Source organism: Musca autumnalis, unplaced genomic scaffold (genome assembly GCF_047663935.1).
Source record: "Musca autumnalis isolate F117 unplaced genomic scaffold, ASM4766393v1 scaffold_4, whole genome shotgun sequence".
NCBI lineage: Eukaryota > Metazoa > Arthropoda > Insecta > Diptera > Muscidae > Musca > Musca autumnalis.
Window position 1 is genome coordinate 7,230,420 of NW_027411977.1, and position 23,467 is coordinate 7,253,886.

The 23,467-nt window shown below is 37.3% G+C and overlaps 2 protein-coding genes across 2 annotated transcripts; both read right to left on the reverse strand.

The window, feature by feature from the left end:
• Window positions 1-436: 436 nt before the first annotated feature.
• Window positions 437-8,098, reverse strand: fest (wurstfest). The gene is made up of 8 exons (XM_073980475.1): window positions 7,615-8,098; window positions 7,212-7,553; window positions 6,924-7,138; window positions 6,556-6,732; window positions 6,337-6,483; window positions 6,123-6,263; window positions 1,369-1,491; window positions 437-1,141 (listed from the first exon to the last, which is right to left on the reverse strand). Exons 1-8 carry the CDS (start codon window positions 7,861-7,863, stop codon window positions 1,039-1,041), a joined length of 1,497 nt encoding a protein of 498 aa, XP_073836576.1. The 5' UTR covers window positions 7,864-8,098; the 3' UTR covers window positions 437-1,038.
• A 2,388-nt stretch (window positions 8,099-10,486) lies between these two features.
• On the reverse strand, window positions 10,487-15,192 carry LOC141403665 (uncharacterized). The gene is made up of 8 exons (XM_073986422.1): window positions 14,818-15,192; window positions 14,197-14,731; window positions 13,251-13,994; window positions 12,018-12,953; window positions 11,770-11,912; window positions 11,553-11,697; window positions 11,372-11,464; window positions 10,487-11,315 (listed from the first exon to the last, which is right to left on the reverse strand). The coding sequence occupies exons 1-8, from the start codon at window positions 14,925-14,927 to the stop codon at window positions 11,040-11,042; spliced, it is 2,982 nt and encodes a 993-aa protein (XP_073842523.1). The 5' UTR covers window positions 14,928-15,192; the 3' UTR covers window positions 10,487-11,039.
• Between the last annotated feature and the right edge of the window lie 8,275 nt (window positions 15,193-23,467).

The following is a 23,467-nucleotide window of genomic DNA, read 5'->3' on the forward strand; positions in this document are numbered from 1 at the left end:
CCGAAAATGTAGATAAGAGCTTCAAAGCACCTGAAATCGGGTGGTACCGCTGCATGGGGGCTATAGGAAAAACTGGACCCATATTGATGATTTTTTGGCTAAAGTATTTTTGACATATTTTTAGCATATACTGAAAAAAATCAGATTGATCCGATGATTATTAATATTTTTGTCGCACCTTCCCATGCAAGTGCGACCACTGTGCACTGATATGATTGAATTTGACTAAAATGTCCGTATTTTTACACATTTTAATTGCATTATTTTCATTTCTGGCAACGCAACTATAGTTAAGTTGCTATCCATAATCGACCCCTTTATTCCCTTCCAAAATGGAAGAAATAGGGCAAAGAATTTCGGCTGTGAGCCGGTAACCGATCTGTCCATAGAATAAAGTCTCAATTTTCACAGGCTTGCACAAATTAATACACCCTTATTTTTTTATTAGATAACAATTTATTTACTATAACACTTTACAAATTTGGTGTGCGATTTTAGACTTCATAAAACATCGAAACGCTAATCCAACAATTTAAGAAGAAAGTGTCGTATGGAGAAAAATAACAATTATAATAATTAATTGTAATTAGTATTAGTAAGCAAAATGAAATGATAAGTAATTATATTAACGTCTTGAGTTCACATCCTTGACCTTGATAACGGATATTTGCGCGTACTAGCATTTTCTTTTGTTATATTAAACGATAAACCTAACTGGAACAGGATATTCTCATCTGAACACTCACATTTGTTTTACAACACCTGAGATGTTATCCTTTTTTTTTTGGTTTTCCCACAATCGTTGTATGTTCTCGTTGACTTTATATTCATTAAGAGGTTTCTTGGGGGAATGCTTTTAACCTCCTTCTCTCTAAAAACACCGAGAATTTTCAGTTAATGTTATTTGTAATACTGGAAAAACTGGGAGATGGGGGATTATTTTCGATAAGTAATTTGGAAAAATATAAATTGGCTGTCATCATGCAATTTCCGTGATTTGAAGATTACATTTTTCGCGTTTTATAAAAAATAACTCCTTTAATACACAATCAATAAATTATCTTCATTAAATCCAGCTGAGTGTCCAGCATTGCGTACAATAAAACTGGAACCGTCAAAATGCATTCTTTTTTCGTTGCGCCTAGGGAAGATAATAAATAAATTAGTGAGTAATGAATCAAAGGTTATGTTGAAGAGGAAAGTTGATAGGTAGTACATAATAATAAACGGGAATCTAGATTTTAAATTTCCAAAATTCTCAAAATTGTTGGGGATATTCATATGCGAGGGAACGAGAATTGAATTGCCTTATATAAATGCAAGAGTTCAAAAAATCTCTTATAGAATATAGCATATTTAAATTCTTACCTTACAAATAAGTGAGACGTTTTACCCAACGATGCTGTACAATGTATTCCCATTGTGGTTAAGGTAGCAGATCCATTGCTTGGACTAGTGCGTATTAAGCATTTATTGTGGGTTCGAGTTAATCTAAAAGAAATAACAAAATTAGAAAATGATGGACTAAAGGTCTTTATTATATTCTTTCTTTTACTATTAGATAGATTTGGGTGCCACCGTGGTGCAATGGTGGCAACACCAAATTTTCAACGGTGGCAAAATACCCCATAGTAATGTTGGCGACATTTCTTGAGTATTCTAGCCATGTAAAACCTCTCTACAAGTAGTGTCTTAGGACACGCAGTTCGGACTATGCAATAAACAGTAGGTCTCTTATTGAGCTAATATGAATCAGGGTGCACTCATTAATATGAGAGAACTCTACCTTGTCCGTATGGGATGTATGTGGAACAATTATATTATTTATGGATTTAAGAATGCAAAATAAACCAATTAGGAGGCATTATAAATCAAATGTTCCCATCAAAAACGAACAATCCCACGGCAGCAGGTTCTTTCGTACCGGATTGACCCGGAACAACACAAAACCAATGTTCCGGCCAGCGGCTGCCACCTCAGTGTGTACATGTTCGTATTTGTTTCGTTTTTCTGTGTTGGGAGCAGCATATCCCGGAATGCCTACTCCGAATTCTATTGGTCCGAGCCGGGACGGATGAAAACCCAGGACCAATATATCTGTGCTCAGTTTGTCACATTCGCATCTTCACCCACATCCAACCTTCGGTGAGATGCAATAGATGTCAGGAGTGGGTGCATCTAAGGGGTTGCTCTGGACTCGTCCACGTGAGGGACTACGACATGGACTATGTTGCTGCATGCTGTGTGAACACAGTTCCCAGTGAGTCGTCGTCGGATTACGAGACTCCCTCGTCGTCTGATTACGAAACTCCCCCGCAGTCCCCTCGACAACAACCGCACACGCAGCCTTTAACACCAGCCGTTGTTGTCCCAATCCCCGAAAATGCAGCCTTTTTGCAATTGAATTGCAATGGACGATCGAGGAGATAGTAGATTTTATGAGTCGGAAGAACATCAAGGTCGCGGCGGTGCAGGAAACCAAGCTGAACAACAACCACAGCTTAGAGCATTGCGATGGTTACAATGTTCTGAGGAAAGATCGCACCAGAAGTGGAGGTGGGGGATTGGCTTTCCTATTGCACCAGTCTGTCCAATACAGACCTATCTCGCTTGAGCCTGTCTCTAATGACCCATACATGGAATGTATGGGGGTAGCAGTCAGGTGTGGAGCTGCCGAGATAGAGTTGCTGAATGTATACATCCCGCCGAGAAATAGCTGTATCCCTGATTATAGGCCTGACATTAGCCCGCTCTTGCAAGGTCATAATCGCCTGGTCCTGGGGGATTTTAATGCGCATCATGAGATGTGGCATTCGGCCCTCGGAAACGACCAAAGAGGTACAGCGCTGGCTGAGCAGATTGATAGCTCTACGTTTTGCACGGTCAATGAGGACGCCCCTACCAGAATTAGAGGAGAGTGTCACAGTTCGCCTGACATAACCATCGTGTCACCTGGTCTGACAAATGACGTTACCTGGCAACCCGTCATTTTCCTTGGATCAGACCATCTCCCCATAATTGTCTCCATTAGCAGACCACCTGACTTCAGCACCTCTGAACGCCGCACGTTCGTCAATCATAAAAAAGCTGATTGGCCGAGTTTCAGAGAGTTCACCAATCACCGCTTCAGAGAATTGCCCAATCCTTCTGATGTTCGGGTAGCGAAAAGGACGTTCCGGGACATCATCACTGCTGCAGCCGCTCGCCATATCCCTGCTGGTCGAATACCCGAAATAAGACCAAATTTCCCAGCAGAGGCGACGGGATTAGCAAACGAGCGTGATGAGCTTCGTCGTATCAACCCCAATGACCCCAGAGTCAGGCTGGTCGGCGAGCATAAGGGGAACAAATGGTTAAATCATCTGAAGAGCTGCAACATTGGAGCCGGTATAGGTGAATTGTGGGCAACGGTTAAGTCACTCTCGAACCCTGGAAGAAGGGAAGATAGGACCTCAGTCACGTTTGGCGACGTTACTTTGACTGACCCGAAGAGGTGCGCAAGTAATTTCAATCGACAGTTTGTCGAGCATCCCGAGAGTGACAGGGCGAAGAGAAGAGTATTACTTCGCATCAGATCTCTTCCTGCCGAGGATGAACCACCACAATTTACAATGGATGATGTTGCCAATGTCATCAGGAACGCTAAATCATCCAAAGCGTTGGGCCCTGATGGAATCTCCATGGTAATGTTGAAGCAGCTGGATGAGCCGGGAGTCGAGTATCTCACCAAAGTATTCAACTTGTCGCTAGCCACCCTCGTTGTTCCCGAAGTCTGGAAAATGGGCAGGGTGGTCCCACTACGGAAGCCAGGCAAGGATGCCAGCAAAAGTGAATCGTACAGACCGATTTCGCTTTTGTCGCCCGTAGCAAAGACACTTGAGGCCTTGATAGAACAGTGATGGTGGCTCTTGACTTATCAAAAGCCTTTGATACAGTCAGGCACTCCACGCTGTTTGAGGACATTGAGCAGACAACCCTCCGGCCAAGCTTGAAACGTTTGACAGTCAACTATATGTGTGGACGCCAGTCGTACGTGGAATTCAGGAATAAGAAGTCCAAACCCCGTAGAGTGAAACAGGGAGTTCCCCAAGGTGGGGTGATATCTCCGGAACTGTTTAACCTCTACCTCTCCTGTATTCCACCCCCTCCAGACGGCATTGAGATCGTGACGTATGCGGATGATTGCACGATCTTGGCGTCGGGTACCTATCCTGACGACATTTGTGAGAGACTGAACAACTATTTAACTGATCTGACCACCTTTTTCCATTCGAGGAATATGCAGATTTCCCCCACAAAATCTACAGCCACTCTGTTCACTACGTGGACAGCGCAGTTTGGACGTGAGTTGAATGTCGTGGTAGACGGTAGCAGAATTCCGACCACAAACTGCCCTAAAATTTTAGGGGTCACATTCGACACTACATTCACGTCGTGCGCACACTCCACAGCTATCTGCGACAAGTTGAAAAGTAGGAACAAGGTCCTCAAGTACCTGGCCGGCAGCACTTGGGGTGCAGATAAAGAAACCTTGTTGACCACATATAACGCGATAGGTTGGTCTGTGGTAAGCTATGCGGCTCCAGTCTGGTCCCCGAGATTGTGTGATTCGAACTGGAAAAAGATTCAAACTTGCCAGAATGCCGCCCTGAGAACAGCGACAGGGTGCCTCCTCAAATCTTCAGCGGACCATCTACATGAGCAGGCAAAAATTCTTCCTGTAAAGCAACACAATGAGATGCTTTCGTTGCAGTACCTGCTTGGATGTTATCGTGTGAGCCATCCCAATCACCATCTTGTGGGTGGGCCCGACCCATTCAGGGAGTTCCGGAAGGATATCCATGCTCTAGAGGGAGAGGTCCAACGATACACGAGAGAACCCCTAGATCAACAAGCATATCAAGCAGGATTGAATAGCATTCACACGGATGCAGTTGCCAAGGTCTTAAGCAATTATAGTGTGAATAAAGTACTCGGAGTACATCCTCCATCTATCGCAGCTGAGGAGCGTCAGCTGCCACGACAAACTAGAGTAGTTTTGGCTCAACTACGCTCGGGATATTGCAGTCGCCTAAATTCTTATTGGGCGGAAATCGCCCAATATGCGGCATGGGCCCGCACGACACACAACACCTTTTTAACTGCCCCGCCAAACCTACCCATCTAACTCCAGTGGATCTGTGGCTACATCCCATCGAAGCAGCCACTTTTCTGGAACTGGAGATAGACCCAGAGCCAGATTGAACAGAGGAACGAACAAATAAACATAACAAAAACACTGTTACAACAACAACAACATCAAACACGAAAACCAAGAACGTCCTCCTTAAAATTTAATGATCACTTTTAACTTTATGTTAGGCCATGTTTATATTATAGCCTTTTGCAAGGTTAACCTTCTTTATGAGGATTTATTTGAAATATAAGCAATGGAATTGCCATTTGAAACCCAATGGGTTTGTTAAATCCGGTTATAATAATAATGCGGGTTATTATGAGATTTATTCCTCCAGAATAACGGTCCGCTGTTTCTGAGGACCGATATTTTCTTTAACGATGTACATCAGTAATGTTGGCGACATTTCCTGAATATTTCCTACAAGTGGTGTAGTAAGACACGCCGTTCGCACTCGGCGAAAAAAATAGGTCTCCAATATCATTGAGGTAATATGAATTCAGGTTCACTCATTTATATGAGAAAAGTCTCTCTTGTTCCTTCTGGGATGTTTGTGGAATAATTATAATTATTACTAATGTACATTAGGGCGGCCCAAAAACGACGAGATGTTTTTTTGAAACGCCAACCGGATCCGATTGTTTTTTAATCGATCGCCATAAAATTTCATAAGGTTTTTGGATCAAATTGAAAAAATTTGGGGGTAGGCGTTTAAAAAAAAGCAATTTTTTGGGTCACCCTAATGTACACACAGTAAAACTTCTTTATAACATAACTTCGATGTAAAAAGACTATTTTATGTGAAAATTCATTTTTGGTCAATAAGACAATGCATTATAGAGTATTACTATTATACGCTATAGGAACGTGCATTATAGAGGAGTTCTACTGTATTTACCTTTGCTTTCTATAGAGGTTCCATATTTATATCCCACTATATACTTACTTTACTAAACCATCAGCAGCTTGTGTAATACGGAATCCATTGATGTCATATGTCTCGGTTCCATCATCAGTACAGCTGTATGTGGCATTTTGTATAACCTCATTAGCCGCTTGGACATAGGATGGGCCATGGCGTGAATTGCTGTAAAATATATGATAAATTAAAATTTGTTCAATGGAAACAATGGAATTGTAGCACAGATTTCTCAACTTACTCATAAAAAACGGTTAAAGTATAGTCTTTGGTAAGATCTGTAAATGTGTCCGTTGTAGTGCGAGTTCCAGCTGTATCCACCAAATATATTAATGCACATGTTTCGCTGGTAAAACTGACCCCCTTGTACCACATTTTTGCATAGCGTCTGTTGAAAAATGCAATAATATAATTTTCATTCAATCAGATTTTAAACTTTCCAAAGGGGATCACAACTTACACATAATTATTACTTTTCATGCCGTCATAAGTTACAAGCTCAACTTTAGTACCACTTTGAAGAACACGGCCATTTGGATGAATGAGGGCAGAACTATTACAATTGCTGGATAAACCAATGGCAACCATGCTGCGTTGATTCAATACGCGAACAGCCTTATCCAAGGTCATATCAATGCTAAAATAATTTCAAAATACATTTGAAATAGCTTATAACGAAAAGTCCCAAATTTCTGCGGCCAAAAGAAGAAATAACGATTCGATTATAGGATCCAGTTCGGTCTGTCCTTTTACCGTCATAATAAGCGATTTCGACTTTCATATTGCAAAGATTTATTTATAGATTATGTCATGTTTGCCACTACTTACCGTACACCATCACGCAAGCGTAGCTGGATGGTACCATTTGTCATTGCAATGGGGCCAGCACCAGTGCAGGGTACAGGCATCGGCGGTGGTGTAGGATGTTCATAATCGACTGCACGATGATGATGGCTGCTATTTAAACGTGCCAAAACAAAGGGAGGTGGTGGCATTGGTTGGGGTAATAGTTGAGCATGATGTTGAGGCGACATGCTGGGAGGCTGTTAATATTAAACAGAATAGATGATACATATAAGAAACCTATTACTTCCGGCATTTTGTTTGAACAATTACCATACGATAAACTTCACTTTCACATTCATAAATCGGTGAGGGTTGTGTCACAAAGGGATAACGTGTATTGTATAGATAGGAGCCATTGCGAGTGATATTTGAACGACTGGTTATGGGAGAATCATAACCTACATTTCCTCCTCCTCCTCCCACTACTCCACCACCGTAATAAGAAGGATGGGGTGACATTGTAATTGGCATTTGTCGTGCTGCCACATGACCAGCTGGAGTTGGCGTGGATGTTTCCTTAGGTCCCAAATCAAAAGATGATGCAGCAATTGAGGTATCCACATTACGGTGTTGTTGTGAAACAAATGGAGCTGCACTGGCATTAAACTGGGACTTCAAATTACACAAATGTTTGTTATTCTAATAGATTTGTACCGACTTCAAAGCAACTTACCGATGTTGTAAAAACCGAACGTTGACGAACACCAGTGGAAGTTTTTATTGGCGATTTCAAAATGTTGTTAATTTTTGAATTAATATTTATGCGGGCGAGAAAATCATCGCTGCTGAAGGAACCATTAACAACGACTGGTGTTGAATGCATTAATGGTTTTGAAGAGCTTTCATTTTCAGTGTTGGCTTTGTCCGTTTCCATTTCAGCAGGATTTTTCTCTGGCAAGGAATTGTCGCCTTCAATTTCCATGTTTTTTGTGATGATTTGTTATACGACGACTTAACGGTCACTGTGAAAACAACTCGGAAAAAGATGGAAGTACGTTGGAGGGCAATGACACAAAACGCTACTGGTACTGGGAGAAGAAAGTTAAAACATCTGTTCGCTTTGGTGAAGAAAATTTAAATGTTTTTGAGTCATGAAAATTTTTGATTTTTTTATTATCTAAGCCAACTACGTTTTTTAAATTTTTTGAATAATAACCAAATAACTCCAAAGCCACATGTTGAAACTTTCATACGAAACTTTCACAGCCTTTGGGAGAGAGCGTAGGTGAACAACTAGGATAAGCAACAAACTCATATAATGTTGGAAGATGTGCTTATTTAATAGTGAAAATCGGTTAGGTCTCTGAAAAAATAATTAAAACTCAAAGTTGTTTATGTCACCAAATATATCGGTCAAGTATGCAGATAACCGTCGGTTGGTTTGTTCTTCACATGGTACAATACCTTTCATTCCATACCTTTCTTATTGTACCATGGTTCTTCGCCCCAATTAGTATGTTGAATTTCCCGTTTTGAAAACCACACCACTCGGGTGCTATTCCATTATAATGGGGGTTATTCTGAACGAAAATTCCTCTTTAATGTCGTCCTTCCGCCGTTTCAACTTAAAAGAGAAAGTGAGAAAACTCACGGTGAATTTATGTTCAGAAGAACTCCCAAGGAGGTCTCCCAGATCTAGTTCCGTTGTCTCAGCAAGATCGTATAGAAAGGATCGTCCTAGAGCTTTCAATCTTCGTTGTATTTGTGCAGGGCAAGAACAGAATAAATTTTCAATCATTTCTCCTCTTGTTCATTTTCGCAGCTGCAGCAGTAACACCTGGTTAACACCGCAATAGATGTTGCCACCATCCATCCGGTTCTGGCTAATCAGTAGACAGCGGAATCCTTTGCAAGTGCATATGTGGTTAGGAGGGTCGTAGAGAAAATCTGATTAAACAGAAAATCGTTATATCACAAAATAAAATTTTTGCATATTTTTTATATTTTGCATATCGTGCATATTTTGACATATTTCTACATATTTACATAAAATGAGCATATGCAAAAATATATGCAAGGATTTGTGGCCGGAATGTCCACTTAAATGGCTGAAATTTGGTATTAAGTCTTCCTTGGGGGTAAAAAACTTTCCACATGAAATTTGTCGGTATAGGTCCACGTCTTCATATAGCCCCCATATAACGGTTTCCGATTTCCGATATTTTGAAGGTTATAGCCTCAACATCACACTGAATTGGCTGAAATTTTGTATTAAGTCTTCGTTGGAGGTACAAAACTTTCCACCTGAAATTTGTCGGTATAGGCTCACGTCTTCATATAGCCGCCATAGAACGGTAACTCCCGATTTCCGGTATTTTAAAGATTGTGGCTTCAATATCCCTTCGAAATGACTGAAATTTGGTATTAAGTCTTCCTTGGGGGGTAAACAATTTTCTACCTAAAATTTGTCAATATAGGTCCACGTCTTCATATAGCCCCCATATAACGGTAACTCCCGATTTCCGGTATTTTAAAGATTGTGGCTTCAATATCCCTTCGAAATGACTGAAATTTGGTATTTTGTCTTCGCTGGGGGTATAAAACTTTCCACCTGAAATTTGTCGGTATAGGCCCATGTCTTCATATAGCCGCCATAGAACGGTAACTCCCGATTTCCGGTATTTTAAAGATTGTGGCTTCAATATCCCTTCGAAATTACTGAAATTTGGTATTAAGTCTTCCTTGGGGGGTAAACAATTTTCTACCTAAAATTTGTCAATATAGGTCCACGTCTTCATATAGCCCCATTAAAACGGTTTCCGATTTCCGATATTTTGAAGGTTATAGCCTCAACATCACACTGAATTGGCTGAAATTTTGTATTAAGTCTTCGTTGGAGGCACAAAACTTTCCACCTGAAATTTGTCGGTATAGGCTCACGTCTTCATATAGTCCACATAGAAAGGTACTTCCGGATTTCTGGTATTTTGGAGGTTGTGGCCTCAATATCCCTTCGAAATGGCTGAAATTTGGTATAAAGTCTTCCTTGGGGGTATAAAACTTTCCACTTAAAATTTGTCAATATAGGTCTACGTCTTCATACAGCCCCCATAGAACGGTACCTTCCGATTTTCGGTATTCTGAATGTTGTGGTTACACATTTTTCTATTTTATTGACTTGTCTGAAGAAACTTTTAGACAGAAAAATTTTACACACAAACATTTTGTACCTATTTTTGAAATATTTGTTGCATAAGAAAATATGTATGTAAAATGCATAAATTTTGCGTATGTATATATTAGTTTTTGCATATGCCAAATTTATGCATCATGTAGATTTTGATTTCTTGTGTGTTTCAGTCTTCTCCAGTGATAGGCGAGGCAAATAGATCGACCTCTCTTGTATAGCAGAGTCTCGGAGGAAGTTACTCTCGTTGGCCGATCTCATGGATGGTCCGCAAATGGTGCATTAAAACGACTGCTTTTCATGTCAAAACAAACCATCTTAAGCCGGAGAATGGAACAGGAACATTTCTGGCATCCTTATTATACTTATCCAAATGATGCATATTTAAAAATAAACCCCTTCAATAACTCATGTCAACTATGATGCTATAACATTTTATTAATCCAATTCAATTATTTTATAAATTCATAAATAAATATATGTATGTTTTTTTGTTGTTTAACAGATAACCGATTTAAAATCTAAAAATTATGTTTCGTTTTGATGTTTTCTTGTTTTCTGTGATATATGTTTCAACGCGAAAATAACGAAAATATTTTTTTTATCATCGGTTGAAAGCTGGAATATCCACCTTTTAGATGAACATTCTTACAATTAGAGAAACAGGAAACCGAAACAGTTTTAATTAAAAATTAGCATATGAATGTAAAACTAAAAATAAATTTTGGGCATAAGGGAAATTGCTTAAATTCTAAGAAAAAAACTAAACAAGACATTCAAATTTTAGATATTATTGTTAAAGCTGATAACAGAATGCGTAACACAAAACAAGTACATTATCATTTACACAAAGTTCTTTTTTGCCAAAAATAAAACTAAACAAATTACAGAAAGGAGAAACAAGTTTTCAACACAGTCTCATATAATATTTCCTCCTTTTAAAATCTATGGCAAGTGAAACTTCTGTTTGTTTATTGTGTACCGCAATTCAGACGTTGCAAATTGGACACATCTTCATCGTCGTCGGAGTCATCATTATCGGTTTCTAGTTCAACCATAGATGAAGGTGATGATGAATCATCTTCATCATCATTGTTGCGTTCACGATTTCGTCGCCTGTGACGACAAAGAGTTTGTCTGATGAAATATTGCAATTGATTGTAATCAAATTGAATAGCTTCTTCGATGACAGTGCGTCGAAGATTACGACGTACACAGTTGGTAAGTTTGGTTAGATCAGGAGGATGCTGGAAAAGGACAACAAAAATATTATTATTTGATAGCCAATAATATGGATAGTTACCTTCTCGGCACTTGGAGTCCATATTTTAATGTGATGATCCAAACCAGAAGTTGCAAGTATGGGTGTCGTAGGATGAGGCTCCAGACAATTTACCTTAATTAATAAAATTATAATTCAAATAGACATCGGGAAAACATTAAAGTAAACTGCAGGCTAGAAACTGCCTTAAATAAATGCTTACCACACCAGCAGTGTCACCAGGCATAAAATTGAGTATTGCCTCAGTATTTTTATCCCAATAGAAAATATTTCCGCAATCACTGCCACTAATGACATACTCACAATTAGGGCCAAAGAAATTTACACCTTTAATGGTCTTTTGGTTACTAAAATAAATAGGGAGGAGAAAATATATTTGCATATAGATAAAATTTATGTTTGTTCTAATGTGGACTTACTAATGACCCTTATAGCAATGAAGATATTCTCCGTCCACATAATTCTTGTTATCGAACAAATAAATGTTCTCCTCACTGTAGGATGCTAAAATTTCAGAACCAGTATGGTTATAAACACAACAGGTAACACTTGGTGTACAGGCCTATGGAAGAGATAAATACAAGAATATGTAAATATGTATACAAAAGTTTGAAAACTTTTTTTTAGAAAAAAGAATTCCTTTTACTAATACCATTTACGAACTCACTTCAAGTATGTGTTCGGGACACATTGTGTGAACAGGATCCTTCATTGATCTCTTATCGTAGACACGCACATAACTATCACTGCCACTGACACATATCTCTGGAGCAAATGGATGATGGGATATACTGAATAAACGCACCTTTCGCGACTTCTTTACGTGTGACATAACCTGCAGCAAATCAATTTTATGATATTCCTCACGCAAATCTTTGCTACAAATGAAACCATCCTCGCCAACACTTATGATTTCCGAAGGGTTATCGGGACATATAACTAGCTTATGAACTGGTCCACGATGTACGTAAAGATTTGATGTTTGTACTTTACCGCCGGATGATGGAACAATAGAACGTCTTACACGACCATCACGCGCTGCAGATATTATATCAATAAATGAAGATGTTGGCACAAATTTAGATTGGAATATATTCGAACTATGACCAGACTTCCATATGTGTTTTACTTTATTGCCAGCCCAATCCCATACAATGAGACGAGCATCATCGGAACCAGTTACCAAAAGATCTCCGCCTTTATTGAAATTTAAACAGTTCACGCAGCCATTATGCTTCCTTAGGACATGGGATAGTTTCATACGTTCAACTACATGACGAGAAGCATAGAAACGGTTATTGAAACCATAAGTGAAACCATTACGCAGTGATCTTCTGCCATCTCCGCTAAGGCCATGTTCGCGACGCATCAATTCGTAGGCAGCACTCCAAGTGTAAGAAGGCTTTTGTTTATTTAACAATTTGTTAACCTCTTCATCTTTCTCTTTAATACGTGCGGAGTCTGCCGAGTCTGGAGAGGCATAGTCGGAACTATATCTATCGCCAAATAGTGATGGCAAAAAGTCCGTATCATCGTCATCATCGTCGTCATCATCACTATTATCGTCATCCTCTCCATCTAGGAAAGGATTCGGCAAAGATTCCTTGAAAAAAAGAGAAACACAAAATTTTTTTATTGGAAATAATAATTAAATCAGATGTTTTTTAAATGTACACCATAGATCCCTCAGTGCTGATCATACACCCCAGATGTTCGGAAATAGGTTTGTTTTTCGCTGCCGAATTTTTAATCAATACCGATGGCTGGCAATTAGGTACGAATCTTATTTAAAAGAACATTGATATATATATTTCATAGCAATACAGGTGGCGATTCTAAACTATACTTAAGTCACTAAAGCTAAAAAATGGACCTAGTTCAAATATTTAGTTTATCTTACCTCCGATGATTGTAAACTTAATACCGGCGACAAATTTCGTTCTGCCATATTAACGTCTGGATCGTTGTTCTCAGTTGTGGCTGCCACATCACTTGTTTGTTCGCCGTCTACAAGTTGTGGAGATGCTGGAGCAGTTGAGGAAGACGACGATGTTGATAATGAGCGTTCTGCTGTACGATAATTACGAGATCGATGACGTTTAGAACGCTTATTGAGATTTGATGATGTACAAGGCTTTTCAACTTCTGTCGATGTTGTAGCAGGATCATTGCTCCTATCTTCTTTATATACTAAACTTTCCATACTTTCCTCGACAACTTCTGTCGATGCCGTAGCAGCATTATTGTTACTTTCTTCTTTATATATTAAACTTTCCATACTTTCTTCCTGAGAAGTATTATTAACGACAACACTGGCGGAGGAAGATAAAGGAACCTTTATTATCATATGAATTTCTTCTCTTTTGTCCTCATCTTCCGATGAAGTTGATGTCGAACGGTCGACTGTACGATAGTTACGAGATCTATTACGTTTGGAACGCTTAATAAGATTCGATGCAGTACAATCTTTTTCTAAGTCAACTGTCCCTGTAGACCCAGTAGCAGCGGTAGGTAAACTTTCCATACTTTCTTCTTGGATAATATTCGTATCGCCAACAGCTGTTTTCGAATCACCCAAATTCTCATCTTCATCCCGTTTATCTATGGGGCTTGTGTTTTTAAAACATACCACCGGCAACGATTCCTTGAAAAAAACAAAACGGGGAAAGGAAATTTAGTTAATGAAATTAATATTTGAAGTGGGTTTGTATGCTGTTTCCTTTTTCCATTAATTTAAACCGCTATTAAATGTACTATAGGCCTGTCAGTTCTGATCATACCCCTCGGGTTTTAGATCCGAATGTTCTGAAAAATGCTTACAGTTTATATTAATTTAATTATCTTACCTCCGATTCTACACTCAATACCGGCGACAAATTTCCTTGAGCCACGTTAAGGTCCGATTCATTGTTCACAGTTGTGGGTACCACATTAGTTTTTTGTTCAATGTCTATAAGTTGTGGAGATGCAGTGGAGGAAGATGCAGGAACGTCTATATTCATATAAATGTCTTTATCATCATATTCCAATGACGTTGATGCCGACACTGTACGATAGTTACGAGATCTATCACGTTTGGAACGCTTAAAAAGATGTGATGCTGTACAATCTTTTTCTGGGTAAACTGTTCCTTTAGACTCAGTAGGTAAACTTTCCATACTTTCTTCCTGGATAATGTTGCTATCACCAACATCTGTCTTCGAAACATCCAAATTCTCATCTTCATCGCACTTAGAATCAATTGTCACCATCATAGAATCAGTATCACCAAATGAGGATTCTTCCATTTTAGAACTCAGGCCGCTATCACTGTTGTTGTTATTATTCGATGCGCTGCTGTTGTTGTTGCTGCTCACATTCGTTTCTTGATCGTCGTATGGACTGCAGAGCAAAAAAAACAAGAATTACGAGAAAATGCAGAAATAAAGAAGGAAATTATGTGGAAACTACTCCAAAATATAACCAACCTTTGTTGACCACTACTACAACCTGATGTGGGCAAGTCTTTGTCGTCCTTCTGTAGTTTCTCATTACATCGACTACGTTTGGCCGTTGGGTTTTCTATCTTTTCATCCATTCCTTTCGTTGTTGAAAAAAAACTTATGAAAACGTCACAACAGAAACTCTTAGCACTTTAATTCCGAAATAGTTGGCGATTCTTTTATTTTGACCACAAAGTTATCATTTCATAGCGATAAAAATCAGCCTGTGGTCTGTTTCGACACGATTTTGTTTTGCTGCCAAAGTTTTTATTTAATTAAAATAATAAAAATTGCTGCTGATTAGAGCTGGCAAACAATCGATAACACAATCGATTGTTTAGATAGTTTTTGACTCCACAATAGAGCTGGCAAAAAATCGAAGGCACTATTGATAATAACGATTATTATTTAAAAATTCAATATCGATAGATAGTTTTGCCTATCGATATTATCGGAATAAAAACCCCTAAATCCCGGTCCACACTAGAGTAAATTTCATTAAAAAATTTCATGAAATTAGGTGTTCTTAGGCCGAATTCCCCATTTCAGCAATTTCATGATTTTACTCTACTATGGAACTCAATCTAGAGACTCATATGCTCTGTTCCAGAACCTGCAAGAAGCTACTATTTTTTACTACGATAAAATTGTTTCCTTTATGTTATCGGAAAAAATAGTAAAAATTAGTAGATTCTTGCAGTTCTGGAACAGACCAATAATTTCATGTTAAAATTTCAGTGAAATTATTCTAGTGTGAAATAAATAGAAATTTCGCTACTTTTCGGTTATGTGTGTGTAAGAAAATAAGTCCGTAGTCACACGTACACATTTTTCGGTAAAATAAATGGCCTGTTCCAGAACTGCAAGAATCTACTAATTTTTACTATTTTTTCCGATAACATAAATGCTCTGTTCCAGAACCTGCAAGAAGCTACTATTTTTTACTACGATAACATTTTTTCCTTTATGTTATCGGAAAAAATAGTAAAAATTAGTAGATTCTTGCAGTACTGGAACAGACCAAAAGGAAAAAATGTTATCGTAGTAAAAAATAGTAGCCTTATGTCATGTTCACACGAGCGTTTCAATTACGTTGTTCGCCTGTCGAACGACGTGCACGAATTAACCCGTTTCCACGACACCATTCGTAATTAACAGAAACATAAACAAAATTTCCTTCATATTTGTTTCCCTATTTTCACGAAAATTTGAACCGAAAACACATAAAATATACATTAAATGAATAGGAAAAACAGTAGACTTTTCTTCAAATGTATCTTTTATATTTATCTACACACATTTCATTCATTTTTTCCATAAATTCTGAATAATTTTGTATTTTCAATATATTTTTATATTTTCATAATTAAAGAGAGAGAGACATGTCAAAACAATGTTTGTGTATACAGACTTTCAGTTATTTGTTTCCTTTTTGTTTCTGATTTTTTACGCGATTTTGAACTAATGGACAAGAAATGTGTGTGGAATTAAGAAGGAAACACAACCATCTTCCTTCTGCATCTATATAAAACGTTTAGTTCATTAATTTTCATTCATATTTTTCCTTTGTTCTAAAAGTTTTTGTGTTTTGAACAAATTTTTCAATTTTGAATTTAGACATGTCATAATTATTATTTTCGATAAATTCTCTCATTTGTTAGGGATGGGACATATTTTATCGTTGTTCGGAGAGTATTTCTACTTGAACAACATAGAAAAATCTTCGTTCGTTCTCAGAATTTTGTATGGGGAATCAAGTAATTTATTCGTATTTGAGGGTCGAACGACGAATAGAGAACGAACGACGTACCGTGGAAACGGGCTATTAGCAGGTTCTGGAAAAGAGCAAAAATGTATTTTTTAATTTTTTTTATATAATAAATGCTTTGTTCCAAAACCTGCAAGAAGCTACTATCATGGTTTAATTAGAAAGCCTATCTGTCATTTTAATTTTTTTCTTTCGAGTGTTCATAAAACTTCAAAATTATATACACAATCAGTGCATGTGTGTGTACTGTTTGAAAAATATGCCAAACAATTTTAAAAACAATCGAATTTAATGATTTTTAAAATTGTTTTTAGAACATTTGTATGGAAGAAATTCTTCCGCTTTGCATTGAAACAATAATTTTATCATATCCACAATTCGATTATGTGGAGAAACTTTGACATTTACAGCGTGTTTTTGTAAAAAGTTTTTGCCCATTCGTTCGTCGATTTCATGAACGAAGACACAATTTGGTTTTCATAGTGGTTGACGTTTGTATTCGTGTGACAAACAAATGAAAGCTTTTTATTTTCTTAATTTTTTTTTGGTTTTCGTAACAAAATCAGACGAACGAATACGTGAAAAATAAACGAATGGAAAAGACCCATCGTTTTGAACGAAAATTTAATAATTTGAGTAATAAATGGCACAAAACACACGAAAACTGGAAGGGAATGCAATTTTATTTATTTCCATAAAAGCACACGCGTATATGTACATCCGTTTCTTCATATTATCACAATTATTTTTGGACAAATTTGATTACATTTTTTTCTTATTTTTTGTTTTTCATCCGTGCAGATGCCTATGCAAAATTCACAAAATAAGTATCATGGAAACCCTGAAATATAAAAGCTTTTACGAAATAGACGAAAGCTTTCAGATAAAAACGAATGGTTCGTAAAATTTTACAAGAACCACATTTTGAACGTATACGTTTTAGTACGAACGGTTCGTGTGACAGGCAAGCATTTTTACAAAAACGCCCTGTTACATTTACGAAATCCACTCGATTTCAACTGTCAATTCCTTTGCGTATACGTCAAATGAAAACTCATCTGAAATCCATTCGATTTCATTTGACGTTTAAGCAATGGAATTGACAGTTGAAATCGAGTGGATTTCGTAAATGTAAACCAAGCATAACATGCTCAATAAATGTATTGTAAACAAACCCACTTGTTGCTATTAGCTGTGTTCCTTTACTTACCTGAGGTTACCATTTTTACCATTTGTTAACATTTTTAACCTGCAAAGCGTTCCTTAACCCCGAAAAGTGGTAAAACTGGAATCAATTTTTAAGAGAGTGAGAGAGGAGAGAGAGCGAAAATGGCTTTCTCTTCTACCACAGGCTGCCAGACAAATTTCTGCAGGTAAAAAATGGCAGAATTGATTTTTCGACTTTTGTTTGACGATTCCCAGCAAAAAGTTTGCATCCGCGGATGCAGTTGAATCACTACAAGTGTACGGTACATCCCAGCAAAAAAGTTTGGAAGTAGTGCAATGCAGTGTTATGATTTCAGTACATCTTTCGATACAGTCCACACGGAGTTATGAAAATGCAATGCTCTCGATTCATTTTGGAAGCACTCGCTTAAAGATCCCGAAACAAGCAAGCCAATTTTTTATCCCTACAGTCGCAGTCTTTTTTTCTGAACACAAGAAAGAGTGTTGAAATTTTAAGAATTTGTTTTATAAAAAATAAAGAAATACAAACTAAAGTTACGAACATTGCTGTAATTCACGAGACGTAAATTATTTTTGAAGTGAAGTAGGAGGAAAAATGAAAAACCATTTGGATGATGAAGCAATATCAATTTCGATGTCATAAAAAGCAGAATAGAGGAAGTAAACTTAGTTACGATCAAATTTAATGGAGAGTTTTTATAATTTGTGTTAATGTAATACGGCGTTTATATTATAGTTTTTTGCAGGGTTAACCTTCTTTGTGAGGATTAATTTGAAGTATACACAATGGAAATGGCATTTGAAACCCAGACCCACTGGGTTAACCCGGTTATATGTAAACGGCCTTTTATAAAGTTAATATTCTTGTTTTATACGAATAAGCAATGTATGTTATTTATTTTGGGATATTTGCAGTGGCTTGCATTTTATAACATCTTTAGACTGCATTTAAATTCAATCCAAAACACTACATCAAAGGCTGTGATTTGGATCGAAAATGGAGTGCATCCTAGCTGTGTGCCGTGGAAGCAAAATGGAGTGCATCCTAGCTGCGCGCTCTCTTGTAAAATTCATAGGAAAAGATGTACTCCAGCGGCAATTGTTCTAGTGATTTAACTTCATCCGCGGATGCAAACTTTTTGCTGGGATTTGCCGTTGGAATACATATTTTCCTATGAATTCACTTATGAATTTTACAAGAGAGCGCGCAGCTAGGATGCACTCCATTTTGCTTCCACAGCACACATCTAGGATGCACTCCATTTTCGATCCAAATCACGGCTTAAGAGGCAGTGCTTTGGATTGAATTTATATGCGTTCTTCGGATTGCATTTTTGATCAGTCTAAAGATGCAATTAAAATGCAAGCCATTGCGAAATATGCCAAAATAAATAAAATGCATTTCTTATTTTTGTAAAACAAGACCACTTTATTATATAAACACAAATTAAAAAAAAGTTTCCATTAAATTCAATCACATTTGAGCTTACTTCCTCCGTTTCCGATTTAATCCAAGTGCATCTGATTTTCTTTCATCATCCTAAAGTTTTTTTATGTTGCCTTCCCATCACTAGTTCAGCTTTCGACATGGACACCAACTTCACTCCATTAAAAATTTCCGTCTCGTAAATTACCGCAAAAATGTTCGCACCTTATGTTGTTATTTATTTACTTTATAACAAATTCTACGAAATGTACACACTCTCGTTTATCTTTTGAAGAAATGTGTAGGGATCTCTACAGCAACTGCTTATAAAATGTATCGAACGGAGTGCATTTTTCATAACTCTGTTGGAGTACATCGAAAGATGTCGTGAAATCACAACACCAATTGCACAACTTCCAAAATTTTTTGCTGGGTTATTTCACAATAAAGAAGAAAATCGACGAAAAACAGAAGAAAAATTCGAACGCTGACAAAACTGAATTAACAACTGTGAAATAAAAGACGAAAATTGATTTTTTATGTTTCTTTTTGACATTGCTGCCAGATCTACCATTCCATTCCTTTACTTTTCTGTAGTGCGATTCTCTAACACATTTTTTGAGTTACCGACAGAAATCGGTAAAATTAAAACGTAAAATTTTGAATGAAAATTTCAAATAAAAGTTGACAACACTCTTGCTATCGGTTGAACTTTACGACTGATTTTTATTCGTCGCTAGCTTACCGAAAATCATCGGTAATTACCGAAATTATAAGCATTTTAATTATATCGACAATTGTCGGTAACTCACAAAATGAGTTAGAGAATCGCACTACTGGTAAAAATGTTCATGAGAGAGCAATTTTGACACTTTTCTCCTTTACCACTCTTATGCCCGTAATTTTTAGCCCTAGGCAACTGGGTAGGTAGCTACCTATTAGTTATCTTTACCTACGAGTTTGGTAATTTCTACGTGCCATTTACCGAGGCGTGTAAATTTTGAAAACATGTGGTAACATTGGTGATTTTCATTCATGATTTCGTAAAAACATTGCCACATATAAGTGTTTTACAATTTTTAACACATTGGCAACGATCAACCATTCAAAATCCTTGGTGTAAGTAACACGGCCGTTTTCGACCCGGTAACGTTACCTATGGATTGAAATGATGAAATTTTGCTTACACGGGGGATATATATGAACTCATAGATAACTACGCGTAGAAATTAGGGGCATTATAGTACGTTTACATATAACCGGATTTAACAAAACCCACTGGGTTTTAAATGTCAATTCCATTGCTTATATGTCAAACAAATCCTCATAAAGAAGGTTAACCCGGCAAAAAGCTCTAGTGTGTACGGAGTTTAAATCTACCTCTTTACTTATACCATGGCTACTATTTTTTACTACGATAACATTTTTTCCTTTATGTTATCGAAAAAAATAGTAAAAATTAGTAGATTTTTGATTGCAAAAAATTGAAGAATTTGATGCATTACCGACTATTGTGGTATCTCCCTTGTTTGACCACCTTCGCCAACCTACTTTACACCAATGTAACGGCTTTGCCGTTGGAATACCCCTACTAATGCCCATAATATCTAGCCCTAGATAACATGATAGGTAGCTACCTATTAGTTATCTTTACCTACACGTTAGGTAATTTCTACGTGCCATTTACCGAGGCGTGTAAATTTTGAAAACATGTGGTAACATTGGTGATTTTCATTCATGATTTCGTAAAAACATTGCCACATATAAGTGTTTTACAATTTTTAACGCATTGGCAACGATCAACCAGGCAAAATCCTTGGTGTAAGTAACACGGCCGTTTTCGACCCGGTAACGTTACCTATGGATTGAAATTATGAAATTTTGCTTACACGGGGGATATCTATGAACTCATAGAAACTCGTAGAAATTACGGGCATAAAAGCCCATATATTCACAAAAAATAAAACTTTGAATTTGTCTCCACATGAATTTTTCCCCATTCCGACCACTAAATATTATCCGACTATCACCAAAATCAATACTCTTCTTCCTCCAAAATTTCGTGACTATCCGATCAAAATTCCAACCTTAGCGTGCTTTCAAAAAATGGAAAAATTGGATATATTATTGACTTTTGCGATATCTCGGTTGTCTGCCCACATACCTTGCATCAATATAAATGAGATCTTCTTCCATTGACGGGCTTTTCTTTTGGAATACTCCTACCAGAAGCGGAGATATTGGCATAAGAAAAACCCTTGACTTTTCTCCACATAAGCTTATTGCTTATTCCGACTCCTGAATATTATCCGACCATCGCTAAACTTAATGGGTTTCTTCCTCCGTGGGACCCGCATCAACTCCCAAAAATATTCGTGACGATCCGATCAAAATTGCGACCTGTAGCGTGATTACAAAAAAATTGGAAAATGGGATGCATTAGCGACTATTGCGATATCTCTGTTGTTTGACCACCTACGACAACCTACTTTACATCGTTGTTAAGGTGATATTTTCTACTTTCCTTGACAGGTTTTGCTTTTGATACACCTCTTAAAGAAACAGAGATATTGGCATTAAAATAAAACTTTGACCTTTTCTCCGAATAAGTTTTTGCCCATTCCGACCCCTGAATATTATCCGACCATCATCAAAATCAATAGGCTTCTTCCTCTGTGGGACCCCCAAAATTGCGACCTGTAGCGCAATTTCGAAAAAAAAAAAAATGAAAAAATGGGATGTATTTCTCTTTTATTGAACAAGTTTGTTATCGAACAGCATTTTGTAAAAGTTTGTACAAACTTTTCGGTTATCGAGCATACCTAATATAATTTTTTTCTTTTCCTCTTCGCTTGCTACGTTGGTTAACAACAAAGCACGAAATACACGTGTTTGGCCGCTAAGCTTCTGCGTCTCCAATTCTTCCATTTTTTTTGCAATCAAAAAATCTACTAATTTTTAAGTACAGTACACATTGTCAGTTTTGAATGACGATTTTTTGCAATTATCGATAACTGTCCAACCGTCCAGCAACCACAAAATATTTTGTGGTAGCCTGATGACTGACCAAAATGAACGGCCACACTAGCAAGCAACAACAAAGCTGTCATTCAAAACTGACAATGTGTACCCAGCTTTACTATTATTTCGATAACATAAAGGAAAAAATGTTATCCTAGTAAAAAATAGTAGCTTCTTGCAGGTTTTATTTTATCAAAAATGTAAAAAAATACATTTTTGCTCTGTTCCAGAACCTGCTAAAGCTACTATTTTTAACTACGATAACATTTTTGCATGATGAATGACAAAAATGAACGGCCACACTATCAAGCAACAACAAAGCTGTCATTCAAAACTGACAATGTGTACCCAACGTTTACACATGCCAGTGACAGTTCGAAAAATTCAATACATACACAATTGGTCTGTTCCAGTACTGCAAGAATCTACTAATTTTTACTGTTCTTTTTCGATAACATAAAGGAAAAAATGTTATCGTAGTAAAAAATATGTCGTCTTCACTGGCACTAGATTTTTCATGCCAGTAAAATTTTGAACTGGCTGCCGTGATATGACGAAAATGAAAAAAGAGTTGCCGAAAGACAGCAATACCAGATTCAATATGTCTAGAGTTGTGTCGTTCCGGAACGAACTAGTTCAAAGGAACTACTCCACAAAAGGAACGACCGGTACTAGGTCCGACTATGCGGTTCAGCTAGCTCCTTTTGCTCCCTCGCTCGTTTTTCTCCCATTCTTTTTGCTCTTCTCTTTCAGTTAGTTCCATCAGTTCATTTAACATCAGATGTCTCTCTCCCTGTCTTTTATTAGTGAATAAGAATTTCATAGTGTCATTTCGTTTTTGATTTCTTACTAAACTGATCTTTGCCGAATTAAAAAAAAAAACAATTGAAGAATTTTTAATTAGCGAAACGATTGTAAGTTTGTTTTAAATATTTGTAATTTACCATGAAGAAACCCGAAAACAATTTATTTTTCTTTTGTTTTGATGAAGAAGCACGAACGATATGAACTGAGTGAACGAGTATGAGTGTGGGTATACATATAAAGGTTGGTACTAAAAGGAACTATGGAACTAACTGAACGACCTAGTTCCTTTTGCGGAACGGAACGGAAAAGATCGAACCGCAAAAGGAACGAGATTGCCCAACTCTAAATATGTCCCAATTTACATTGGGCGAGTTTACTTGCGGCAATTGTCATTTTGTAGGAGAAAGAGGTGAGGCATATGGTAA

Excerpts from the sequence above, each read along its gene's own strand:
- LOC141403665 (XM_073986422.1), bottom strand. The coding sequence starts at position 14,927 with ATGGATGAAAAGATAGAAAACCCAACGGCCAAACGTAGTCGATGTAAT. Across the intron at positions 14,732-14,817 it reads TGTAGTAGTGGTCAACAAAG|TCCATACGACGATCAAGAAA; the intron begins GTTGGTTATATT and ends TTTGCTCTGCAG. Across the intron at positions 11,698-11,769 it reads CATTGCTATAAGGGTCATTA|TAACCAAAAGACCATTAAAG; the intron begins GTAAGTCCACAT and ends TATTTATTTTAG.
- fest (XM_073980475.1), bottom strand. The coding sequence starts at position 7,863 with ATGGAAATTGAAGGCGACAATTCCTTGCCAGAGAAAAATCCTGCTGAA. Across the intron at positions 6,733-6,923 it reads CGCTTGCGTGATGGTGTACG|CATTGATATGACCTTGGATA; the intron begins GTAAGTAGTGGC and ends AAATTATTTTAG. Across the intron at positions 1,142-1,368 it reads ACGTCTCACTTATTTGTAAG|GCGCAACGAAAAAAGAATGC; the intron begins GTAAGAATTTAA and ends TATCTTCCCTAG.